Here is a 12830-nt window from a genome sequence, read left to right as displayed (position 1 = left end):
CTTTTCTCCCACTCCGTTCCGCTTCACCATCGCAATTGGATTTGCTTATTCACCCCTCCCTCACCCCTAGAGCACTTATGTACTTATCCGTACATTAACGTCTGTCTCCCTTCTAGACCGTAAGCTTGTTGTGGGCAAGGACTGTGTCTACCACATCTGATAAACTGTACTCTCCAAAGCATTTAGTACAGTGCTTACACAGTAAGCACTCAAATAATACTAATAATGATGGTATTTGAGCACTTACTATGTGCCCAGCACTTTTCTAAGCACCGGGATAGATACAAGGTTATCATGTTGGACGCAATCCCTGCCCTAAGTGGGGCTCGCATTCTTAATCCCTATTTTAGTGGTGAGGTAACTGAAGCCCAGAGAAGTGAAGTGACTTGTCCAAGGTCACACAGCAGACATGTGGTGGGGCTGGGGTTAGAACCCAAGTCCTTCTGACTCCCAGGCCCGTGCTCTACCCAGTAGGCCACGATACGATTGATGGATTGGCTGATCACCTGCCGAAGTTCTAACCTATTCCTCGACTCTCTGTAAGTGCCTGCCTCTCTCCCAACCACCAATCTCTCCTCTCCCTCAAGCACGGCAGCCTCCACGGAGAAGTCTGAGGAAGAAGGAAGCCTGAAGGGGAAAAGGGAACCTTAAATTGAAAGAAGATATTAGTCAGAGTTAGTTCTTTTTAAAATAGCTTATGTCTTAGAGAATGTAAGGTAATCCTTCAATATTTGCTGAGCATGTACTATGCACAGAGCACTGTATTAATCCCTATTTACAACAGAGTGAGAAGACATGGTCCCTGCCTTCGGGGAATTTACAATCTACAAGGGTCCTGGCCAACTGTGACGGAGCCACCTTGAGTCATCCCACAAAGCTCTAGGGGGACCCCAAGACAGGGGGATTAAAGGGTACAAGGGTGGGGCTCGGAAAGCCCTCGGAAGATCTCGGCAGAGCTGGTCAAAGGGCCTGGCTTCGGGAACCCTGTGAAGGGCTGCCGATGGGGGTCTGGACCAAATCGGGACCTCCGGCTCCCACCCTGCTTCCTGTGAGGGGCCCCTGTTGCGCCCCAGATCTTCCAACTCAGCCAAGGTAAGCCCATCTTTGCTAATTAGATAACAACACCTTAATACCGTAATAAGGGAATCTCCTCTACAAAACAGAAGCTGAAAATAAAAATCTTAATCCTAAAAAATAGGCTATGTGGGCTTATTTAAGCAGCATGAAAGTTCTCTGAAACACTCTTATGTTTCTACAAGTTTGTGTGATCAAATGTAAAACAATTCTTCATGTAGTAGTGTTCATGTGCTAAACGCAGAATCATTTTACAAAGCAGACTTTGTCATAACTATAACAAAAGCGGATTTCGTTACGCATTTAAAGCCTAAGGTACTCATAAAACAGTGATTACGCATTTGTCCACAAGAGCTTTATCTGAGTCTTAAAATTAAAAGAGTTTATATAAAAGAACAACATCTGCGATCCAACACAGCAAATCCCAAGTATAATGCACACGGAAATGAGAATGGGCTACTATTAGGTAAACAATCCAATATAAATGCATCTCACTAGAGTCCACTTCAACTCTTACATTAAGCCAGAGAAAAAGTGTACTTATGCTAATACAATGTCAGTTAAGTACATTAGAGATTAAGCATCAGCATAATGTCTTTGCAAACAAAGGCTACTCTTAAAACAGACAAGGGAAGCTAATCAAATAGATTTTCTCAGTTCTGCAGCTAAACTAAACTAATGCATTTTCTTATTATGAAACCTACGAGTTTGGATTGTTTCCTGTTAGGAAAAAAACCCCCAAAACAGTATCATATTGATAAAAATCCTAAATTTCCTGGAACTGCAGAAACATTAAGATTTCTCTCAAATAACGTTCACCAAAGAAATATTTCAATATTAATCAACGGTCACTTCACCAGGCTCTCTTACTGAACCCCGAAGTCAAATATCACTTTCTGCCAAATAATTCAATTTTTTAAAAATTCTCAATTTCTGAACTAAATATTTTTAAAGCCATTCAAAGCAAATAATTAAACAATGTTGATCTAAGATCAGAATATAGCTAACAAGTGTACATTTGGTTCAAGGTCTTCAAGAGAGTAATCTGTAGCACCATTTACCAGCAACGATCACTTTCTACCCTATCAAGTCACTGAATCTTAGGACAAATATATATTCCTCCAATTTAAACATGATTTGAAATTATTTAGCTATTTCTGCAGGTGGTAGGGCAGATTAAATCCAATTGGATTGTTTGGATCTGCAATATGAACATCTCTCTAGACTATGATCGTCTTTGTAGGAAAGTTTCAAGGAATTTAAAAAATCAATTCTCAAAAGATTTCTTCACTTTCACCCAGCGGCCTGTCTTCCCCAACTTAAGAGCAGGCTGGCTTTGGCCTCTCTATGGAACCAGAAGCAATTCTGCCTTTGGATAATCTTGGCATTGTGGTCCTATTGGTAACAAAAGAAATGGACTCCAGAGCAAAAATCAATGTTTGCCCCAGGTGTTTTGGTGCTTCTAGCAGGTAAAGGTAAATGAGAAAAAGAAGTCTTTCCTTCGCAAGGAAAAAATTCCGACTCTTTAAAAGCAAACTGCTCAACAAGAACTAACTGTCCACCAGCCTTGCCAAAGTGGGCTCCTAAAAGGCCTCAGAGCTAATCAGATTGTCCCTGTAAAAGATTTCATCTCAAGGAGAGGGAAAAAGGTCCCACAGTTGAACAATGAATTCAGTATGTAACGATAGTCCATTTTCTTTACTTTGGACCAATGCTTTTCTTAAGAGATCACCTTACTTATTTTGGTGGGGCCCTTAGAATACTCAAGGGGCTATGCCAGGAAAGAAATGTCTCCAATGAGAAGGACACACTGGCAGCTCCATTTTGGGAAAAGAAAACTTCTATATGATCAAGTGGAAGTGGGGACTCAATCTTCCCTGCAAACGACTCAGGATTTCTGTTCTACCTGGCCAGTTGTCAGTCCCTGGGTAGCATGTAAAAAATGGGCCTCATCTTGGAGGACTTCAGTGGACAGAAGGCATTTTTAAAAAATATAAAAAGGCTATGCAAATATGAACATAAAACTGCTTCCCATACTGTTTGCGGATAAACGCTACTTCCCTAAGCTTCAGTACAACTGTCCTCTTGAAAAATCAGACAGCAAATAAATGCTTTCATTAGCACTCTGACATTTGTCTTTGAGACGAGAGAGAGAGAGGCAAGATTGTGTTTATGTAAACTGGATAATTCCTGATCATCACAATGTTTTCTGATTGAGAGGAATTAGTAACACTGAAGTGGAACTCTATTTAAAAGAACAAAAGAGGGCAGCACAGCCACCAGAAGCTGCATTTCAGTTTTTCTGGGTCTGGTTTGAGAAGGACCAACAAAGCAATTCTTCTGAAACCAGGGCTGCTCAGCTGTTATTGGCACCTACGGGGTTTCAATTCTGTCCAAGACCTCTGAAGGCACAAGGTACATTCTGAGGGGGCGGGGGGGAGGGGCTCCCTTCCTTATCTCAAATGCACAGCTTTGCAATGTCAGACTCTTGTGTGTGATGCACACGCGAACACACAAACACACACCCTCTCTCTCTACATGAGCTTGTGAAAAAGGCAGAAATACCTAGCTAGTGTGAGAACTTTTCTTTAAAATCAAGGCCAAAGCAAATGACCACTTGCGTCAAGCAGGGGGTCACAAATCCAGAGATTCCCCAACCAGTCCACTATGTCCTCCTGTTATTCAGAGCTCATCAGCCGTGTTGTTCACCTTTGGTAACTTGCATTCCTGGTCAGGGTTGCAGCTTTGCAGGATGTCCTTATAGTGGTCTTTCAGATCCCCGTACAGGGATGTGGTCTCTTGAGAGTGGATAAAAGGCAACAGCTTTTCATTCAACAGCAACTGCACTTGATATTCCTCCTCTGGGGTCGTGGCGTGCTCACAATGGTAGAGCACAAATATCAGGTTGGAGGCATAGGGCACGATACGTCCGCTACGGAACTTGCGTTGCGCTTGCTCCTTGAAGTTGTAAGCGGTCAGGGGCTCCTTGTCTTTGAAATAACCCATGAGGGAGAGCAAGGGTAGAAGGGTTTCTGCATGTCCAAAATGGAGAATAGCTGGTGAAGAAATGGGCTGACCGCTAGAAAACAAAAGTGGAAAAATGAACACAGAGACCCATCTGTTAGCAAGACAGTGAACGTTAGCCTCGTCGTTTCTGAACTCTCAATTCCCCCAATCCCCGGCCCTCCAGACCGAGGTCTAATCAACTGCCCACCTTCTTTCCCCTCCAGCCTCTGATGACTCCATCTTCTTTCCCCTTCACTTTCTGCCTGAAGCAACCACCGGCCAGCTAGACGCCTATTGTTAGAGTGTTAGTTTGCCTTCAGAGTTCTTTAGAGAATAGCCGTTCTATAAACTCAGAGCCATTTTTCTCATAATAATCAACTTCATTCAGCTTCAAAATAATAATTATGGAATGTGTTATGTGCTTGTTCTGTGCCAAGCACTGTTCTAAGGGGTAGGATAGCCACAAGTTAATCAGGTTGGACAGAGTCCCTGTCCCCCACGGGGCTCACAATTTAATTCTCCACCTGGGAAGATGTTTTCTCTCTTTTTTTTTTTTTCCTCCCTCCCCCTAAATTCCTCTATAGATCAATCTGGCTCTTCCCCTCTCCTTTTCTTCCTTAATTATACTTAGTGGGTCCCTTCCCTTCCTATCTCTGTCTTCCATGTGCCTCGGTCCCCTTCTGATTTTTCCTTTCAATTCCCTTCTTAGCTCTTCCTTTCCTTCCCCAGCCGGCACTGTTACTCTTGTTGTAACTAACATTTACTAATTGATTACAGTGGTGGGGTACGGAACAGAAAAACCAAATCAGGCTCGGTCCCTGGCCCTGGAACTCAGGCTCTCATTGGGGGGAAGAAAGACAAGCAACAATAAAATGTCCTGCTTTCATGATGAGAGTAAAATGAAATCCAGCAATAAAAACAACAGCAGCAAAATAGCCCTAGGAGAGGCAGTCTTTGCTAGCTCACCCCTCAAGGCAATTTAGGCCCTGGTTCCAAAGTGCTGCAACCTTCCCAATGCTCAAAACTTTGGGCAACAGGTGCGGCTCTCCTGGTACTCTCCCCTGGCCAGTTGCAGACCCCGTTGCCAACCTCTGTTTCTGTTTCTCTCTCATTTTTAGTTCCTTTCACTGCCTTTCACTCCCTGCTTGAAAGTCCTAATAACTGCTCTCTCTAAGGTCACCGATGACCTCCTTCTTGCCAAATCCAATGGCTCCTACTCCATTCTAATCCTCCTTGACCTCTCTGCTGCCTTTGACACTGTCGACCATCCCCTCCTCCTCCATACCTTATCTCACCTTGGCTTCACGGACTCTGTCCTATCCCGGTTCTCCTCTTACCTCTCTGGCTGGTCCTTCTTGGTCTCCTTCACTGGCGCCTCCTCCCCCTCCCATCTTTTAACTGTTGGAGTTCCTCAAGGGTCAGTTCTTGGCGCTCTTCTGTTCTCCATTTATACTCACTCCCTCGGTGAACTCATTCGCTCTCACGGCTTTGACTACCATCTCTACGCAGATGACACGCAGATCTACATCTCCGCCCCTGTCCTCTCCCCCTCCCTTCAGGCTCGCATCTCCTCCCGCCTCCGGGATGTCTCCACCTGGATGTCGGCCCGCCACCTAAAACTCAACATGAGCAAGACTGAGCTCCTCATCTTCCCTCCCAAACCCGGTCCTCTCCTAGACTTCTCTATCACCGTGGATGGCACGACCATCCTTCCCGTCTCTCGGGCCCGTGATCTCGGTGTCATCCTTGACTTGTCTCTCTCGTTCACCCCACACATCCTATCCGTTACCGAGACCTGCCGGTTTCACCCTTACAATATCACCAAGATCCGCCCTTTCCTCTCCACCCAGACGGCTACCTTACTGCTACGGGCTCTCGTTATATCCCAGCTAGACTACTGTGTCAGCCTTCTCTCTGACCTCCCTTCCTCCTCTCTCGCCCCGCTCCAGTCTATTCTTCACTCCGCTGCCCGGCTCATCTTCTTGAAGAAACGATCTGGGCATGCCACTCCCCTTCTTAAACAACTCCAGTGGTTGCCTATCAACCTCCGCTCCAAACAAAAACTCCTCACTCTAGGCTTCGAGGCTCTACATCACCTTGCCCCTTCCTACCTCTCCTCCCTTCTCTCTTTCTACCGCCCACCCCGCACGCTCCGCTCCTCTGCCACCCACCTCCTCACCGTCGGTCGGTCTCGCCTATCCCGCCGTCGACCCCCGGGCCACGTCCTCCCGCCGTCCTGGAACGCCCTCCCTCCTCACCTCCGCCAAACTGATTCTCTTCCCCTCTTCAAAACCCTACTTAAAACTCACCTCCTCCAAGAGGTCTTCCCACACTGAGCTCTTCTCCCTCTACTCCCTCTACCACCCCCCCTTCACCTCTCCGCAGCTTAACCCTCTTTTCCCCCCATTTTCCTCTGCTCCTCCCCCTCTCCCTTCCCATCCCCTCAGCACTGTACTCGTCCGCTCAACTGTATATATTTTCATTACCCTATTTATTTTGTTAATGAAATGTACATCGCCTTGATTCTATTTAGTTGCCACTGTTTTTACGAGATGTTCTTCCCCTTGACTCTATTTATTGCCATCGTTCTTGTCTGTCCGTCTCCCCCAGCTCGTCAAACGGCAGGGACTGTCTCTATCTGTGGCCGACTTGTTCATTCCAAGCGCTTAGTACAGTGCTCTGCACATAGTAAGCGCTCAATAAATACTATTGAATGAATGAATGATGATGATAGTATTTGTTAAAGCATTTACTACGTGGCAAGCACCGCTCACTGTCTTAATCCCCATTTTACAGGAGGTAACTGAGGCACAGAGAATTTAAGTGACTTGCCCAAGGTCACAGCAGACAAGTGGCGGATCTGGGATTAGAACTCAGGTCCTTCTGACTCCCAAGTCTGTGCTCTATCCACTAGGCCATGCTGCTGCTTCTCCTGCACTCGATCTTTTCTTTTCCTTGTTTACTGCCCCTCCTGGGTTCACTCTCGTTTAGTCCGTTCTTCTCTTATTTACTGCCCCTACTTCTCTAAGTTCCCCATAGATACTCTTTCCCTGGCCATTCCTCCTCCCCACTGTAAACAACAAACTAACAGAAAAACAGTTTTTCTCTGCTCCTGCCATCAGGAATTATTCCTGGGCCAGTGATGGATTTGTTTTTGCGATGCCATCCAGATGGATGAGCCCCTGTGACTTCCTGCTAGTTTCCCTTTTGAAACTGCTAGGAGAACAGGGCCTGTGAAATTGGAAGTTCGATGTATTTTAAGTTAGCTCCAGGTCCATGAAAAACTACGATCATCTAAGAAACTAACAGAACATACATTTCGGGGCGGGGGGCGGAGGAAAAAGAAGCATTCCTGCAAAAGATACATGCTAGAGAAGTTGCTTATCTCTGGGAGCATTCTGAAGTAAGGGGTTTGGTTCACCAGAAACCCAAGAATTCTGCAAGTGTAGCCTTGAAGGGCAGTGCTGCCCAGGTGCCTTGTGCAGACCAGGGGTTGGTTCACGAAGGAGGCCGATAGCTATGGCGGCACCCAAATTACCGGGGAGCTGGCTCACCATTCATTCGTATTTACTGAGCGCTTCCTGTGTGCACGGCACTGTACTAATCACGTGGAGAGTACAATTCAGGAACAGAGACAATCGCTATCCAACAATGGGCTCACCAACCACTAGTCGCAGAGCATCCCGTCTTCAAGGGGCACCAGAGACAAATCTAGCTTCCGTGCAGGCTGGCGGCAGCTTAGGTGAGAGCGGTGCCAAGATGGAGGCAAATAAAGGGGGACCAGAGGAGAGGGAGGGGAGATTTTGGGGACTGGAGGGAGAAGGAATTGCAAGTGCTAATTTCAAGTGGTTTGCTCTGCCAGAGTAAATAGTTCCCCCCAAGAGCCACTGGCCTCCCTAATACCTAATGCAATGCCAAGACTTGGCATTGGCATTTTATTTACTCTTCCAGAGGCATGTGAACACACCCACCTTGGCCCCGCACCCACCACATGACCAGATCCTAGGCACCAAAGCTCATAAAATGGATCTGAAAGGAACTTTCCTTGCTAACAAAGTAAAAATGGGAGTGTAGTGGGGGGAGGAGGAGGAGGAAGGTGGCTTTGGGGTGGTGGAGTAGAAACACAAGGCCAAAAAAAAAAAGCACCCAGGACAGGAAATATCCCATAAAGTTTTGCTGCCGTGCTAGTGAAGTCATTTGCCCAATAATACTTAACTTCTTGTCACATATTTGTTTTGTTAAAGGAGGCTAATCCGGGTGCCAACTCTTCTGTGGAGACAACTGAAGCGCCATCAAATAACTGTTAAACGCTTTATCCACAGGATATTTACCTTGGCCTAAAAGCGGATCCTTGTTCCTCTTCCCCTTCTCTCGTAGTAACAGTGAAATATTATGCTTTGCTTTGCTTTTAACAACTTGCAAATGTCCTGGACGCAAGCAGCTGTTTGCTATTAAAAATAGACAGTTTGTTTCATCACCTCATCCACTGCACGTACAGGCCTGTAATCTCGAATGGTCTGCGGCGAATCAAATATTGACCATGGTGAGGTGTCTCCCCCCCATCCATCTCTCTCTCTCTTTCACACCCACATCCCTACCCAAGGTGAGGGGAAGAGGGGCAAAGACTATTGGAGAGGCAGGACAGCTTGGGAAAGACCCTGTTCTATTCCTCTCTTCTCCCCTCCCATCTCGTTCCCTCGCATCGCTGTCCTTGTGATTTTGGTCAGGGAAGAGGGCTAGGGCATGGGTCTAGGAGTCAGGACCTGGGTTCTAATCCTGGCTCCACCACTTCTCTGCTATGAAAACTTAGGCAAGTCGCTTCATTTCCCCGGGCCTCAGTTCCCTCACCTGTACAGTGGAGATTAATACTGTAAGCCCTTTGTGGGTCAGGGACTGTGTCCAACCTGATTTGTTCGTAACTACTCTGGCGCTTTATACAGTGTCTGGCACACAGAAAGCGCTTTACAGATATCGTTATAAAAAAAGCAAGAAGACAAAGGCTGGGGAGGTGGGGGGATTGAGGAATAGGTGGGAGGGGCAGGAGGCTTGGTGGGAATTGTTACCCCTGTCCCTCTGTCCCTATGCCTGTTTTTGAGGTTCAACTTGTGGGAGGAGGAAGGGCCACAAATGGATAGAGGAAGAGGGGGAAGGAGGGGCAGACACTGCGCGTAGCATTGTGGCTATTAAAAAAAATACAGGAGAGATGCAGGGAGAGAGGAGAGTGATCTGGAGAGGGGTTAGTTCAGGATGTGGGAGGGGGTGACAACAGTAAATGGATTTACCTGCAGTGATTGCAGTCAGATATAAATTGTGACAAAAGTATCTCTTTGACTATTGTGGGCAGGAGAAACAGCGTGGCTCAGTGGAAAGAGCACGGGCTTTGGAGTCAGAGGTTGTGGGTTCGACTCCCAGCTTTGCCACTTGTCAGCTGTGTGACTGTGGGCAAGTCACTTAACTTCTCTGTGCCTCAGTTACCTCATCTGTAAAATGGGGATTAAGACTGTGAGCCCCACGTGGGGCTACCTGATTCCCGTGTCTACCCCAGTGCTTAGAACAGTGCTCTGCACATAGTAAGCGCTTAACAAATACCAACATTATTATTAATGTTGAGAAGCAGCGTTGAGAAGCAGCGTGGCTCAGCGGAAAGAGCCCGGGCTTGGGAGTCAGAGGTCATGAGTTCGAATCCCGGCTCTGCCACTTGTCAGCTGTGTGACTTTGGGCAAGTTACTTAACTTCTCTGTGCCTCAGTTACCTCATCTGTAAAATGGGGATTAACTGTGAGCCTCACGTGGGACAACCCGATTACCTGTATCTACCCCAGCGCTTAGAACAGTGCTCTGCACATAGTAAGCGCTTAACAAATACCAACATTTTTTTTTTATTATGGTCATGGGTTCTAATTGTGACTCCACCACTTGTCTGCTGTGTGACCTTAGCCAAGTCACTTCACTTCTCTGTGTCTCAGGTACCTCATCTGTAAAATGAAGACAGACTGTGAGCCCCATGTGGGACAGGGACTGTGTCCAACTCAATTTGCTTGTATCCACACCAGTGCTTAGTACAGTCCCTGGTACATAATAAGCGCTTAAAGCAAATAACATAATTATTATTATGTGTCTGCTTATTGTTGTACTGTTACTGTACTCTCCTTAGTGCTTAGTACAGTTCTCTGGACACAGTAAGTGCTCAATAAATATGGCTGAGTGAATGAACGGCTCCACTCATGCCACGTGATCATGCTAGCAATTTTTTTTGTTTAAATCAATCATTTATGGAGTGATTACTATGTGTCGAGCACTGTACTAAGTGGTTGGGAAAGTACAATATAAGACACATTTCCTGCCCAAAATGAGCTTACAGTCTAGAGGGAAGAGAAACGAGTTCCCCAAGGTCAAACAGCAATGACTGGCAGAGCTGGGATGAGAACCCAGGTCTTCTGACTCCCAGGCCCGTGCTACTGCAATGTGATGTCCTATGTATCTTTACAATTCCTTTCCATGAGGGGAACTGACGAACAGGTCTTTCAACTGTGAAACTCAAAATGTGCTGGGCTGTAAGTCAAGAAGCAAACAATCCAGGGAACACAATGACTTATCCGAAATGGGCGCTGAGGAACTGCTTTAATGAGGAAACTCAATTTTAGTCAAGAACAAGCCATAAAATTAATTTGTCCTTTACTCTGGGCGAATCCTTCACAACAGTTCAGTGACTTACAGCCTTCTCCTTGACGTCCAGACATATGAACAAAATCTCTTTCAGGCAGCAACTCTACCAAGGGACGCTGAGTACCAAACAAACTCAAACGTCATATGGGCTGAAGAGACTAGCTACTGAAGGAAACCGTCAACAAAGAAACACACCTCAAATTACTTCTAGTCCTTGGAAGGTTTATTCAACGATGTTGACTTGCTCTTTTAAAAGTCGAGAGAAGCAACTCCAAATGAATCAATGTTATTTATTGAGCGCTTACTGTGTGTTGAGCACTGCACTAAATGCTTGGGAGAGAATACAACAAACATAAATATTTTATGTGTGTGAATATGTGTATGTGTATATAGAACCATATACGCCAAGGGAGTAGATGAGCTGCCCAAGATAGTAGGTGGAAAGTCAGATGAGAAGATCTAGAACAAAACCTTGGAAGAAACTCACGTTAAGAAGATGAGAGCCAGCAAATGAAATGGAAGAACTGCCAGAGAGGAAAGAGAGGAAACAGAAGAGGAAACCTGAGGCCTGGTAGTGTTTTGAGTGGGAGGGGGAAATAGAGAGGATCGGGATGGAGTAGTTGTTTGGATTTGGCTATAAGGAGGTAATTAGTGATATTGGAGAGTAGTGCCACCTCTGGAGATTGAAGGGGTCAAAAGCCAAAATGATTTAGTGACTAAGATATGGGAGGTTTGGCGGGGAGAGAGAAAGAGAGAGGAAAAAAAGAGGGTATGTGCAAAAATCTGAACTTTTGAGAACTTGGAAAAAATTGAAAAATAATATGATTTATGGCAATTGTCTCTCCCAACTAAGAAAAGCAGGAGTTCTATTTTCCTAAACCCAAACTAAAAATGTGCATTCTCAGACAAAACGGGAAAAACTACTTATGGCTCAATACAAAACTACAGGTACTTAAACCCCAGATTCAAGTTGCATAATTAAATGATCTTATGCAATGTGTTTGAGAAGGAAAAAACCTCCACAATCCCACGAAGATTAAATCGTGTCGATACCCTTTTAAAAACCTACCGGCGCTTCTATTAGAAGTGAAAATGTCACCTGGAGCAAAATTTGGACACCTGACCGCTGGGATGTTAAAGACCCCATGTTAATTAACATCAAACTTTATGCCATGTCCAATGATCCCCACTGGCTGGGGAGGAAAAGGGGCTCGCTCTGTTGGATTTAGAATGGCAAAAGTTTCAGGGAGGGTGGTCTGTCAGAAATATCCTCTCTCCAGTTCTCAGTCAGTGAACTGGGGAGGGTGCCAACTCCTTATCTGTCTGGACAAAAAGCAAAGCAATGATGTCCAAAGATAACTTGCCTCAAACCACAAAGAGCTCCTTGGATTAGAATCCACACCTCAAACTAGTGCTGTTTACTCAGCAAATGTACTCTGGAACATAGGTCACCAGAGGGTTGGCGAGAAGGTGGCGGAGGTGATGGATCTCATAGACTAGGTATTTGGTGGGGCTTGAGGGGAGGAGTGGAGGTTTTTCAAGTACACACAACTGGGTTGACTAGAAAGGAGGGGAAAGTCAAAAAGGATAAAGAAAAGGTCCCGCTTCACCCCAGCTCTACATGTCAAACAGGCTCACATTTTCTAGTTTAAAAAAAAAAAGTGCTGAAAATTATGGTAAGGCAACATCAACCCTGAATATGAAAACCAACAGTAAAGCTGCGATTCTCTACTACGAGGATAAATGGTGTTTGCAAAGAAGAGTAGCCTAATAAACCATGTTTAGGTGTTGGGGTAGAAATGGGGGTCAGGGAAACCAGGGCGACCAGAAACAGGGTATTTTGACAAAATTGACAAAAAAACTGCAAGCTTCTTTGGCTCCTTCCCTGCAGTCTGCTTTCACCCCTCCATTCCTGGTATTATGCGCCTAGAGTCAATCAAACTATCAGGCCAATTTGGCACTTGGGCTTCTGCCCTTTGGTTGGCTGCACCAGGAACCCACAGGACTCCTGATGCCATTTTGGGAAAAGGGAGGAGAAATGCTGATGAAGAGGCTGGTAAGTGATCCTGTCAAACACTTACAGTT

At 45.7% G+C, this 12830-nt stretch overlaps 1 protein-coding gene across 1 annotated transcript in view; it reads right to left on the bottom strand.

Annotated features, from left to right (window-relative positions):
• Positions 1-1407: 1407 nt before the first annotated feature.
• Positions 1408-12830, bottom strand: part of MINPP1 (multiple inositol-polyphosphate phosphatase 1) — a 51861-nt gene continuing 40438 nt past the window's right edge. The window contains exon 5 of the mRNA XM_029060302.2: positions 1408-4153. Coding sequence (XP_028916135.1) covers positions 3757-4153 — 397 coding nt within the window. The 3' untranslated portion in view covers positions 1408-3756. The remainder of the gene's footprint in view (positions 4154-12830) is intronic.

Source organism: Ornithorhynchus anatinus, chromosome 3 (assembly GCF_004115215.2).
Source record: "Ornithorhynchus anatinus isolate Pmale09 chromosome 3, mOrnAna1.pri.v4, whole genome shotgun sequence".
Lineage (NCBI taxonomy): Eukaryota > Metazoa > Chordata > Mammalia > Monotremata > Ornithorhynchidae > Ornithorhynchus > Ornithorhynchus anatinus.
Note: the sequence above shows the minus strand (reverse complement) of the source record. Positions and strands in the feature narration are given on the sequence as shown.